This window comes from Carya illinoinensis, chromosome 1 (genome assembly GCF_018687715.1).
Source record: "Carya illinoinensis cultivar Pawnee chromosome 1, C.illinoinensisPawnee_v1, whole genome shotgun sequence".
NCBI lineage: Eukaryota > Viridiplantae > Streptophyta > Magnoliopsida > Fagales > Juglandaceae > Carya > Carya illinoinensis.
The window spans coordinates 13,693,132-13,705,935 of record NC_056752.1 but is presented as its reverse complement, the minus strand read 5'-3'; the positions used below and the strand labels follow the sequence as shown (position 1 = coordinate 13,705,935).

The window sequence follows — 12,804 nt, the reverse complement described above, 5'->3', positions numbered from 1 at the left end:
CAAAAGCATGAGTATGCAATTGCAATCCAAGAATGCATATATAAGTAAAAACTAAGTTTCCACCAATGACTCATGTAATATGGCACACCAGTTGAACAAGTAGCTCATAAAGTCCACCATCATTTAACCATTAATCAAAAAGTGCAAACATTGGGAGAAGAGGCTGTAATGAAAGCATGGTAAATAATATTGTTTAGTACACTGTATAGTAGAGAACTTGGAGTTTGATAAATGATATTATTGTGTAAAGTGTGTCATATGGGAAATTGATTAAATCTTGAAAAAAAAAAAAAACTCTTTTGAGATTCTCTCTAATCATCCTAAACTTCCAAGACATGACGTGATAATCAATAATACTTGTATCTATCTACTTTGGACTAATTAAGATCTGTTTGAGAATTACTACATACACAAAGAGATTATACAAAATAAACCTACAAACTGATATAGTTTCATGGAATCCATTAGATCTACTTTATAATAAATGTAACTTTATAATTTAATATACCACATCAAGCCGCATCAATTTATGGGTTTATTTTTGTATAATTCCGTTGTGGCTAAAGTATTTTCCTTTGATAAAATATCTCATATTGCAAAACACATTTTATTGTAAATAGATCAAACATATTGCACCAAACTACATAATTTTAGCTTTAATTTTATAAGATTTCTATGTAGATATATTATTTCTTTTTTAAGTTAGTATGAGAAATGTAAGTGTTATGGCCACCAGTAGTCACTTTGTAATTCTTGTTGGCACTTCAAGGGGCCTAGTCCTTCACTTTGTAATCTCTAAGTGAATGGAAATCTGAATACTTCATTGATAATACGTAGGAATATTTATAGGAAATACAAATTGATGGGGTCAACAAATGACCAACTAACTCAACATAACTACCCATTACAATTAACTGACCCACTAACTCAATTGCTTGAACGTTGGCTAATCACTAGTTGCTGGGACAAGACCCATTCAACATAACCAAACCCAATTAAAATAGACCCCTATGAAAACAACATAACCGAAATAAAAATGCAAAATAAAAAGGTCCAGTACTTAGGGCTAGTACATAGGGCCCAAGGCCCGACCCCTCATTCGGACATAACCCTAAGGATTAAGGTTTCCTCTCATTCGCACACAACACGCCCTTCCCCTTTAGAAGACCTCGCCCACAAGGTCTGGGAATCGTCTACGAAGATCTTCAAGATCCAACCATGTTGCGTCTTCTTCAACCCCCCCCCCCTTTCCACTGTACTAACACCTCAACCCTTGCTTTTCTTCCTTTCTTGAATATCCGTCTATTGAGAATCTTCTCGGGCTCGGGTTCAAGGATTCCTTCACTGGTTACCTTCAGATGTTAGGTTAATGGCTGAATATGATCACCTAGTGTCTTTTTAAGGCATGAGACATGGAACGTTGGGTAGATCTGAGATTCTGGGGGTAGATCCAGTTGATAAGCCACCCTTCCAATGTGTTTGATCACCGTGAAAGGCCCGTAGTACCTTGGGGAAAATTTGAGGTTCCTTTGCACTGCAACAAACATTTGCCAGTAAGTATGTAAGCGCAGGTATACTTCATCTCCTACCTCGAACTCTTTGTAAGTTCTTCTACAATTTGCATAAAGCTTCATCCCTTCTTGTGCTTCTTTTAAGTTTTCCTGCACTAACTTGTTGATGAGCTCTCCACTCTTGAGCTCCTCATCTGCTGCTTGTATTTTTGTTTAACTTGGTTCATATGGTATCATCCAAGGAAGTGGTTGGCCGTAGACAACCTCATAGGGTGATATTTTGGTAGAAGTATGCTTGGATGTGTTGTGAGCATACTCTGCCAAAGAGAGTCACCTAGACTAGTCTCGGGGTCTATCTCCAGGAAAGCTTCTTAGGTATCCTTCAAGTCCTTTGTTTATAATCTCTGTTTGGCCATCTGTTTGGGGGTAATACGCTGAACTTAACAAAAGTTTAGTGCCATTGATTCGAAATAGATCTTTCCAGAATTGACTGTGAACATGGGGTCCCTGTCACTGACAATTGTTAGTGGAAAACCATGTAAGTTAAAAATGTTGTCGAGAAATACCATTGCCACTGTGATTGCTGTATAAAGGTGAGATAGAGACATGAAATGAACATATTTGCTCAATCTGTCTACTACCACCATTATCACTGTACGCCATCCTAAAGGTGGTAAGCCTTTTATAAAATCCAAATTGATATCTTCCCAATTCTATGTAGGAATTGGTAAAGGTTGGAACAATATAGTGGGTAGAATGTTTTCCACTTTGTTCCTTTGGCACATGCCACATTCTCTTATGAATGTCCTAACATCTCTCCTTAAACCAGGTAAGAAAAACTCCTTTTTGACTCTTGCATATGTTTTATATATCCTTGTGTGGCCCCCTAATGGACTGTTATGGAATTGCTGCAGGATCTGTTGCTGGAAGGGCACCAGATCTCCAAGATGCAACCTGCCTTTATAATAGAGTAGGCTTCAGAATTGGTACTAAGATTGGTCCAGGATTCCCTGATGGTAGTAGCTTAACAACTCTTGCAACTGAGGATCCTGTGGGTAAGAATTCTTGAACTCTTCCACCTATTGTGTTTGTAAAAGGCTAATGGCTTGTATTTGGGATTTTGGATCTGTGTATTGTGGCTTTTGTTTTCTGATTGTCGGTGTATGGATATGGTGGGTAGGCTGGTGTTTGGGTTTTGTTTGTTGGGTGCTGTTTTTTGGATTGGTTGGCTTGGATTCTGATTCAGTAGTTGGTAGCCTTGACAAGGTATCAGTTGCCTTGTTTGTCCTTCCACTTTTGTACTCTATAGCAAAGTCATACCCTAGCAGCTTAGAAACCCATTTTTGTTGGGTAGGGGTCTCAACCCTTTGCTCCAAAAGATACTTGAAGGCATGTTGATCAGTACGAACCTTAAAGTGTTGCGCCACCAAGTAGTGTCTCTGCTTCCTTACCGTCATCACTAAAGCCAGCAATTCTTTTTCATATGTTGATAACATGAGGCTTCTTCCTTTCAATCCTTGACTTAAGTAAGTAATAAGGCCTCCCTCTTGCAATAAGGCCTCCCAATCCTTCACATAAAGCATCACACTCCATTACAAAATTTTTAGTAAAATCATGCAATTTTAAGACAAGGGGACTAACTGTGGCTTGTTTAAGCCTTTCAAAGGCAGCTTTGGCTTTTTCTGTCCACATAAATGCATTCTTTTAAGTAGAGCTATGAGGGGTGTAGCAATAGTGCCATAACCTTGTACAAACTTTTTGTAATAACTTGTGAGCCCCCCTTATTGCCTTTAGATTTTTGGGCAATGGCCAACTTTGCATAGCTAAAATCTTTTGAGGGTCAACTTTAACTCCATCTTGAGAAATTAGATGTCCTAAATACTCCACTTCATAACTGCTAAATAGACATTTACCCTTTTTTGCAAACATGTGAGCCTTCAGAGTTTCCAAAACAATATGTATACCTTGCAAATGATCTGCCATGGACTTACTGAAATCAGTATATCATCAAAGAATACTAAAACAAACTTCTTGATATAGGGGTTAAAAACTTCATTAATCAATCCTTGGAAAGTAGAGGGGGCATTGGTAAGTCTGAAGGGCATAACAAGAAACTCGTAGTGACCCTCTGGGTCCTAAAAGCAGTTTTATGTATATCTCCTTCATACATTCTGATCTTGTGATAACTAGAATGTAAGTCTAATTTAGAGAATATTTTAACCCCATATAACTCATCCAATAACTCATCTATGTTAGGAATATGGTACTAATCTTTTACTGTATCTTTGTTGAGGGCATGGTAGTCAACACACATCCTCCAACTACCATCTGCTTTCCTAACCAACAACATCGGTGATGAATAAGGACTTTTGCTTCCCCTTATGATTCCAGTCTTCAACATTTCAGCCACCAAATGTTATATTTTTGCCTTTTGATAATAGGGATATTTGTAGGATCGAACACAAGTAGGTTTAGAGCCTTCCAACAATTCTATTTTGTGGTCATGGCTCCTGGGAGTGGGTAGCCTGTGTGGTTAAGAAAAAACCTCTTGAAACTATTTTACAACATTTAGTACAGCTGGTTCCATTATTCCCTCTAGCTCCTTATCTTCTCCTCCAGTTAACTATAGCCATATTCCTTTCACAGCACCCTTGTTTAGTTTTGGGAAATGTTCCTCATTTTCCAATGTTTCCTTTGGAGGCTGCAAATGCTAAAACTTAACCTTATTTTCACTAAAATTGAACTGCATGGTTAAATCAGTAAGATTTCAAAGAATGGACCCGATATCCCTTAACCAATAAACACTTAAAACAACATCACATCCTCCCAAAGTTAATACATAAAGATTAGCATTAACTCTGAGATTTTGTAGAATGATAGGAACTGCCCTATAGTAACATTGGCAAGGAGTGTTATTCCCATTAGCTACCTTAACTATTAGATGGCTTTCTTCCACTATCAGTTTTGCCCTCCTTGCTACATATGGATCCTTAAAGCTGTGTGTACTACCTGTATCAATAAGAATTAGCACCTTTTGGTTATTAATAGACCCCTCAATTCTCATGGTTTTAGGAGAGATTGAACTCATCATGGCATGCAGAGAAATGCATAGTAGTTCCCCCACTTCTTTCTCTTCCCCTTTAACTTCCCCTAATTCTATCACTGCTCAATTTCCTCCATTAGGCTTAACTTCCTCTCCATCATCCCCTTCGAATCCTTCCAATAAAAATAACTTGGGTCTACTACATTTATGATGTAAATGGAACTTCTCATCACAATAGTAGCAAAGTCCCTTTTCCCTCCTTGCATTTGGGTTGTGGTGATTCTCTTTATGGGAATGGTTCGGTCTATTTGGGTAGTAATTGTTGGGAAGGTTCATGTTTTCTAGTCTGGGTGGTTGAGGTGGCAATCTGAGTATGGGTGGTGGTGCAGGTAGTTTAGGAAGGTATGGGTGAGTAGTGGGAATCGGGTTTTGGCTTTTGTTTGGTACCCCCTTGTTTCTCCTAGTTACTTCTTCCTCTTTAACTTAGCTAAACCAAATGCAGTTGAGATTGCATTAGGTTTAAGCATAGTTACCATGATTTTTAGATCATCTCGTAGGCCACTAATAAAAGTACTAATAAGAAATTCCTCCGTTAGTCCTTTAATTTTATTAGATAAAGCCTCAAACCCAGTCTGGTATTCCTCTACCATGGTTGTTTGTCTTAATTTTATGAATGTCCCACTTGGATCCTCATAAACTGAGGGCCCAAAATGCACCTTAAGCACTGAAGTAAAGTCTTCCCAGCCTCCCATGGGACCTAAATCCCTTAACCAATAATACCAAGACAATGCATTCCCTTCCATATGGAAGAAGGCAATCTATAATTTTTGATCCTCAGGCACATTAAAATATTTAAAGAACTGTTTAGCCTTAAGAATCCATTCCATGGATTTTGACCCATCGAACTTGGGAAAGTCCAATCTAAGGGTCCTAGCATGTAAACCCCCATTTCCTTCAAACAATTGATAATTATTGAATTGACCTTTTGTGTTGGAGGATCCTTCTCCAATGTACTGATTACTTGCCTGTACTGCTAACTGCTCATATATGGCTGCCAAGTTGTTGAGTTGCTGCAACACGACCTCCAACATGTGTTTTTGCTTGTCTTGTTCATCTTGCAAGTGCACGGTCTCTCCTTTAAACATGGAAACAGCCTCTGCCAATTGAGCGTGGTGTGTGCCTTAAGCCATGGTGCAAGAACGCAGTTATGAAACCACTGTTATGGCTACCACTAGTCACTCTGTAATTCTTGTAGGCCCTTCAAGGGGTCTAGTCCCCCACTTTGTAATCTCTAAGTGAATGGAAATCTGAATACTTCATTAATAATACATAGGAATATTTATAGGAAATACAAACTGACTGGGTCAACAAATGACCAACTAACTCAACATAATTACCCATTACAATTAACTGACCCACTAACTCAACTACTTGAAGTGGGCCAATCACCAAGTGCTAGGACAAGACCCATTCAACATAACCAAACCCAATTAAAATAGACCCATAAGAAAACAACATAATCGAAATAAAAAGGCCCAATACGTAGGGCCCAAGGCTTGACCCCCCCTTGGGACATAACCCTAAGGATTAGGGTTTCCTCTCATTTGCACGTAACAATAAGTGAGTACGATTACTCTTCATCCTAAATCTTATTATCTTTAATCATGCTTGCTATATGGTACGTTTTAAATGGCTGAAATTTAAATAGTTGACATATCAGTCATATAAAGATGCTATATTAACAAGCGTGGCTAAAAATAATAAAATTTAAGGTGAAAAACTGACATTTTCCAATGCAAATACCATTTCAAGTAGGATATGACTATAGACACCAAGAGCGTGCCTCACCAAACCCGCAACAAAGGAATAAAAGTCGCTCTCCAACATATTAAGCAAAGCACCCAATATTGAAATAAATTAACCATTAGAAAAATTCTACAAATCACGCCCTCATTCTACTATGACGAGATGGCAATGTCCATCTTCTTTAAATTTATTCTTTAAAAGAATAAAAGATGATTTATTAATGATAAAAGTGTCATATTTTATATAGTAGGATATAGTGTAGTTTATAACATTACTCTAATCGTTCCCAACATTCTAAAGAAGACATATCACACCATACGTACAATTTCCTGAACATGCACGCAAAGATTATGATCAATAACAAACCATTCTTTGTACTCCAACAAGCACGTATTTAATGCTTTGAAAAAACTTAAAACCTTCCATGAGCCGAAGTCTGGTCCCAAATGGGCTTTATTATTGGCAAAACATATACTTAACAAAAAGATCTTTCAGGTCAAAGAAATTGGCAAATATTTAATGGATTTAGCCACATTTGTTTCAACCCTTCTTTGTTTAGCTCTGATCTCCAAGATCACGTACAAATGGCTCAACAGCAAGTCCCCACACAAAACCGAAGTGCAGCTCCCTCCCGGCCCACCAAAATGGCCTGTATTTGGCAACCTCCTGCAGCTGAGCAAACTCCCCCACAGAGACCTCGCCTCTCTGTGCGAGCAATACGGCCCGCTCGTCTACCTCCGCCTCGGCAGCGTGCACGCCATCACCACCAACGACCCAGACATCATACGCGAGATTCTAGTCCGTCAAGATGATGTCTTTGCCTCCAGGCCACGCACTCTTGCTGCCATTCACCTGGCCTACGGCTGTGGCGATGTGGCCCTGGCCCCGCTGGGGCCGAACTGGAAGCGAATGAGGCGGATATGCATGGAGCACCTGCTGACCACAAAGCGGCTCGAGTCCTTTGCGAGACACCGCGCCGAGGAAGCTCAGCACCTCGTGCGGGACGTCTGGGAGAGGGCTCAGACCGGGAAGGCAGTGAACTTGAGGGAGGTTTTGGGTGCGTTCTCGATGAACAACGTGACTAGGATGTTGCTGGGGAAGCAGTATTATGGGTCTGAATCTGCAGGGCCACAAGAGGCCATGGAGTTCATGCATATTACCCATGAGTTGTTTTGGCTATTGGGGTTGATTTATTTGGGTGATTATCTGCCATTTTGGAGGTGGATGGACCCTTATGGGTGTGAGAAGAAGATGAGGGAAGTGGAGAAGAGAGTGGATGATTTTCACAAGAAAATTATTGAAGAACATAGGAGAGCAAGGGAGAGAAAGAGAATCAAAAGAGATCAGGGTGATGACGGTAATGATGAATTGGATTTTGTTGATGTCCTCCTATCTTTGCCTGGAGAAGATGGAAAAGAGCATATGGATGACAAAGAAATTAAAGCACTAATCCAGGTTATACTGCTTTCTTAAAGTATCGTTCATTTCAGTGCTCATTTTTATTTATTTTCCTTTCTTCATTTTTATGGCATTCTTTTGGGATCCTACATATCCTTAATGCTTTAGAAGTTTAGGTCTAACACTGGGCCTGTAAATAATGAACAATAAGAATGCTCTAGAAGTGTATTTTTATAATTTTTCTATATAGCAAAAAATATATTTTACAAGCAATAAAGATTCATGTGTTTGCAACAAAGAAATATCCACCAAATGTTATATATCACTTGACAAAATGATTGCTTAGTATACTATTCCATTATAAAAGGAGCAAAAAGAAGTATAGATGGAGTCTTAATATTGGCATTTGATGAGTTTTATGGGAATTGCATAAAACAATTACCATCATTTATTTTAGAGTATTACTACATACAATCATGAAATGTGTAAATACCGTGCAGTCATTTTGAAAAAAATTAAAATCTATTATTAAAGATTAATTTTCTTTTCATATAGATCATGTATTTATTTATATTTAAAAAATAATAATTATGCGATACTTATACAATTACAGATGTAAATATTATTTTTTTTATTTTATATTTATATTTGTGTATATGATATAATCGGTTTTTGGTACTTTAGGACATGATAGCCGCTGCCACAGACACGTCGGCTGTGACCAACGAATGGGCGATGGCTGAGGTGATCAAGCATCCACGTGTACTTCGAAAGATCCAAGAAGAGCTTGACTCTGTGGTAGGCCCCAATCGAATGGTCTCGGAATCTGATCTGGCCCACCTCAACTATTTACGTTGCGTCGTACGCGAAACCTTTCGGATGCATCCGGCTGGACCCTTTCTTATCCCCCACGAATCGCTAGGCGCCACCACCATCAACGGTTATTACATCCCGGCCAAGACACGTGTCTTCATCAACACTCATGGGCTGGGTAGAAACACCAAGGTTTGGGATAATGTAGAGGAGTTTCGGCCTGAGAGGCATTGGGTGGTTGATGGGAGCCGAGTGGAGATTAGTCATGGAGCCGATTTCAAGATTTTACCATTCAGTGCTGGGAAGAGGAAGTGCCCCGGCGCGCCTCTTGGGGTGACGCTGGTTTTGATGGCATTGGCTCGGCTCTTTCACTGCTTTGATTGGAGCCCACCAGAGGGATTGAAGCATGAAGATATAGATACAAGAGAAGTTTATGGGATGACAATGCCAAAGGTTGAGGCTTTGGAGGCCATTGCAAAGCCACGCTTAGCAAGACATATGTATCTGCAATGATGTAATTAAAAAGCCATTAAAATGTCTGATTTTTCTGTATTTTCCAATTAATGCTGGCTGGCTTATGTTCATCAACAAGAAGAAATAAAGTTATAGATTTGAGATTAAAAGCTCTCCTCACCCATGGCAAATTCATATCTTTTGAGACTGCTGTAACAGAGGAAGTTGCTCGTGCTCTGTTATAAATTTTTAACCATTTCGAAGCTCGTAATGACCCAAAACGTTTAAGCCCAGCCCAGAGTTTTCTTGCGGATGGGCAAGGACACTCGGCTTTTTAAAAGCCCAAAAAGTTCGTCCGCTCCTCTGTCTCTCTCAAACTCACTGTCTCCACGTCAATCTTCATACTTCAAACCCGGAGAGTACAATCTTCCCCCGTCAAAGGTTTGCATGACCACTAAACTTTCAATCCTTATTCCTCTACCAGCATTCGGAGCCCATTCATTTCATTTATGTGATTTCACGAATATGCTTTTTCCAATGTACCGCCCCCAACATGCTTGCGGAAATGCCTCTTAGAGCTCGTTTTATATTAGTACTGTGCTTCTTCTCCCCCCCTCCTACTCTTTTTGAAATTTTCGACTGAATTTCAATTTTTGAAGGTGTAATTCTATATTTGGCTGTCGATAAAGTTGAGGAAAAAAGAAAGTGAAACTCTGATGTGTTTTTGAATTGTTTCTTGAAGGGAAATAAATGAGAAACTTGCTTCAACCAAGCTACATACCTGTATTAGAAGCATCTGATACCCGACGTTCTTGTTTACCCTTGTTATGAAGTGATTATTTTGTTCTAATATGGCAATGTTATAGCTAAATTTTGCCCCAAATTTGTGAAAGTGCTTACAGAATGACCCAGTAATGTTCTTTCTTACACAGTTACACTTGCTGAGCAAGCTGACATTCATAAATACTTTTCGAGTTCTCTTGCAGCTGTAGGACAAAATTTGAGATCTGTGAATCATGTTCCTCAGGAGACTTGCAGTGGCGCTCCCTCACTCAAGAAGTTTCTTAAGCGGTGGCAATAACCATGATCTTGCTAGTGCCATTTCTGAGCTAAATAAGGTAAGCTTTTCTTGCTCTAGAAAAGCTGAATTATTCTGATTCCACTGTTCTGTAGGAGTGGAAACCACTCCGTGAAACTTATCCATACCGTTCATTCTACATGGTAATCGCATGGCATTTTGCCAGATCATAGAATTATGGCAAACTCCCATTGATTCAGGTTAGTCGTGGTATTGTAAAGCAGTGTAGTAAACTTGGCACTCGATAATCGGGAGAATAGAATAATGCATGATCGGAGCTTGAGACAATATGAAGTATTAAACAAAACTATTTAGATTAATTGTAAGCGTCAAACATATATTCCCATTGCTAGAAATCATTATATTCTGTCAGGTGTTCCAATTAAAAAATTATCTATCAAACTTAGAAATTAAAACTTACCTATCAAAAAAACGTTTATAGTGCATGGTTATTAGACCGATGATGGCATTTGAGAATGTGAGTCTAGTCTTCCAAGAAATATGACAACTGCTGCAACATCCCCATAAAAAATCCCTCAATACCCATATGAAAATCTCTCATGAAATGTTATTGTATACTTCCTGGTTTCAGGAAATGGAATCCGTGTTTGGTGAGCCTCCTCCAATTGGTCATGCCAGTTCTAACAGTAATCAATATATGGCTCAAGAACCCCAGTTCGTTTCTCAAAAGGTAGTTGACAGCACACCTGGCCTGACCCACATTAGCAGTACGGGTGAAGCCCAAATGGTTGATGTTTCTCGCAAAGAAAGTAGTAAGAGAACTGCGATTGCCAGTTGTAAAGTAATTCTTGGCAAGAAGGTGTTTGATTTGGTTGCGGCTAACCAGATTGCCAAGGGAGATGTCCTTACTGTGGCAAAAATTGCAGGAATTGGTGGAGCAAAGAAAACAAGCTGTCTCATCCCACTTTGCCACAACATATACTTAACTCATGTTCGTGTCGATCTGATGCTGAACGCCAAGCATTTTAGTGTTGATATAGAAGGGGAAGCTGCATGTACAGGGAAAACCGGGGTTGAAATGGAAGCAATGACGGCAGTGACCATTGCTGGTCTAACAGTTTATGATATGTGCAAGGCTGCCTCGAAGGATATCCAGATTACAGATGTGCGTCTTGAGTGCAAAACTGGTGGGAAGAGTGGGGACTGGTCCAGGGAGAAGTAATATTGTCTTTAAGGAAGGCCATAGTGAAAAATGCTACCGAATGTTTTGGGTATTAGTTTTAGTGGATATTTACTTGTCCAATTAAAATGAATGTTCAGCACCCTTTTGTTTTTTAGAATTTCAAGTTTATGTTCTTTCCAAATTGAGTTATTACAAATGAACCATATTACCTAAATTGTACAGAAATTCGAAGTAGCTTGCATCTTCTGAGCACCTTATGCCAAGCTGTGGTAGCTAGAAATCTATTGAGTTTTGGGTATGGAGGATTAGTCCTCAACCCATATTTGTTCATTTTACACCAAGGTCACGTCGTGATTGAAATTACATATATCATCCCTTCGTCTTTCAGCTAAGATTTTTTTTGCATTTCTTTCTATTTTTGTTTGTTTATTTATTATATTTAGGGCATCTTAATCATCGGACACTTCTTCTTTCATCTCAGATAATGGCTGGATTTTAGGGAGCGAACTCAGTACACAATCTTTACTTAAGGGGATGAGCTCTACATCAAAGAGTTGGTGTTCTTGACTTCTCTAACAAGAACAATTCAGCTAAAGTATCTTTTGTGGCATGGATGGTCATAGAAAGAACTTCTCTGATTATACAACTGTTGGATGCTTTGCCTTTTCATATTAAGAAATAAAACAATGTCTAAAACTGATGATCAAGAATGTTTCAGCAATTAAGGAAAGGAGGAGTCAATTAAAAAGAAAAAGATAAAAACTTCCCATCAGTCAGTCTGTTATTCCTCAAACAACAACCCACCAATAAATTTGTGCCACGTAACTCTTCCATTTCACATTACCATATGCTTGCCTACACCTGATAATGCTGCGAAAGTCTCCCTCCCTCTTGTGCAAAAATTCCCTTCCCTTCTCCCTCTTCTACCGAAGCCCACCCTTCACCTCACTCATTTTGCATTGTGCAAAACAGCGTCGTTTTATGTATGAGGGTATTTTTTTTCCTAATATATATACAATAATAATAATAGGCAGGGGCAGGGCTGGGTATTTGCGGAGTTGGGGTGCACCCCATCTCGCCCCCGCTTGGGGTGCCAAATGTTGGTGGGATCACCCACCCCCCCGAATCTAGCGGACGGGGGGTAGGGACGGGGCCCCACTGCCCACCCCTTGTCCAGCTGTGACAGCAACAGACTTGATTTGGTGTGGCAGTGGTGGTTTGGGTTTCAAATGTAAAGATAAAGGCACTTGTTTCTCTTCTCAAATTTAGACTAATAGTATGGTAATCAGATGAAATCAGATTTATTGTATCTAGTGTAAAACTTCATACATGGCAGGTTGTGAGTGGGGGTTGTTAAACGCCCAACATCAGTCGAACCAACCCAAAGAGGAACCGAAAGAAAAAAAAAATACAACACCATTGAGCACAAGAACTGAAATTAAGGCGAAGGAATGTCACAACCTAGCATACATCCACTCAAGTTACACATAAAACTTCTCGATTATGTTAAAGATTGAGTGATGCATACTACTCATCATCCCACGTTATATACTTTACA

The 12,804-nt window shown here is 39.3% G+C and overlaps 2 protein-coding genes across 3 annotated transcripts; both read left to right on the top strand.

The window, feature by feature from the left end:
* The first annotated feature begins 6,786 nt into the window (after window positions 1–6,786).
* On the top strand, window positions 6,787–10,139 carry LOC122311318 (cytochrome P450 703A2). Of its 2 annotated transcripts, XM_043125856.1 has the most exons (3): window positions 6,787–7,815; window positions 8,443–9,085; window positions 10,011–10,139. In XM_043125856.1, the coding sequence occupies exons 1-2, from the start codon at window positions 6,880–6,882 to the stop codon at window positions 9,082–9,084; spliced, it is 1,578 nt and encodes a 525-aa protein (XP_042981790.1). In that variant the 5' UTR covers window positions 6,787–6,879; the 3' UTR covers window position 9,085; window positions 10,011–10,139. The 2 variants fall into 2 exon arrangements, with proteins under 2 accessions (XP_042981790.1, XP_042981782.1); XM_043125848.1 differs by lacking the exon at window positions 10,011–10,139 and having other exon boundaries at window positions 8,443–9,194.
* On the top strand, window positions 10,011–11,498 carry LOC122311331 (cyclic pyranopterin monophosphate synthase, mitochondrial). The gene is made up of 2 exons (XM_043125868.1): window positions 10,011–10,142; window positions 10,695–11,498. Exons 1-2 carry the CDS (start codon window positions 10,041–10,043, stop codon window positions 11,283–11,285), a joined length of 693 nt encoding a protein of 230 aa, XP_042981802.1. The 5' UTR covers window positions 10,011–10,040; the 3' UTR covers window positions 11,286–11,498.
* The last annotated feature ends 1,306 nt before the right edge of the window (window positions 11,499–12,804 follow it).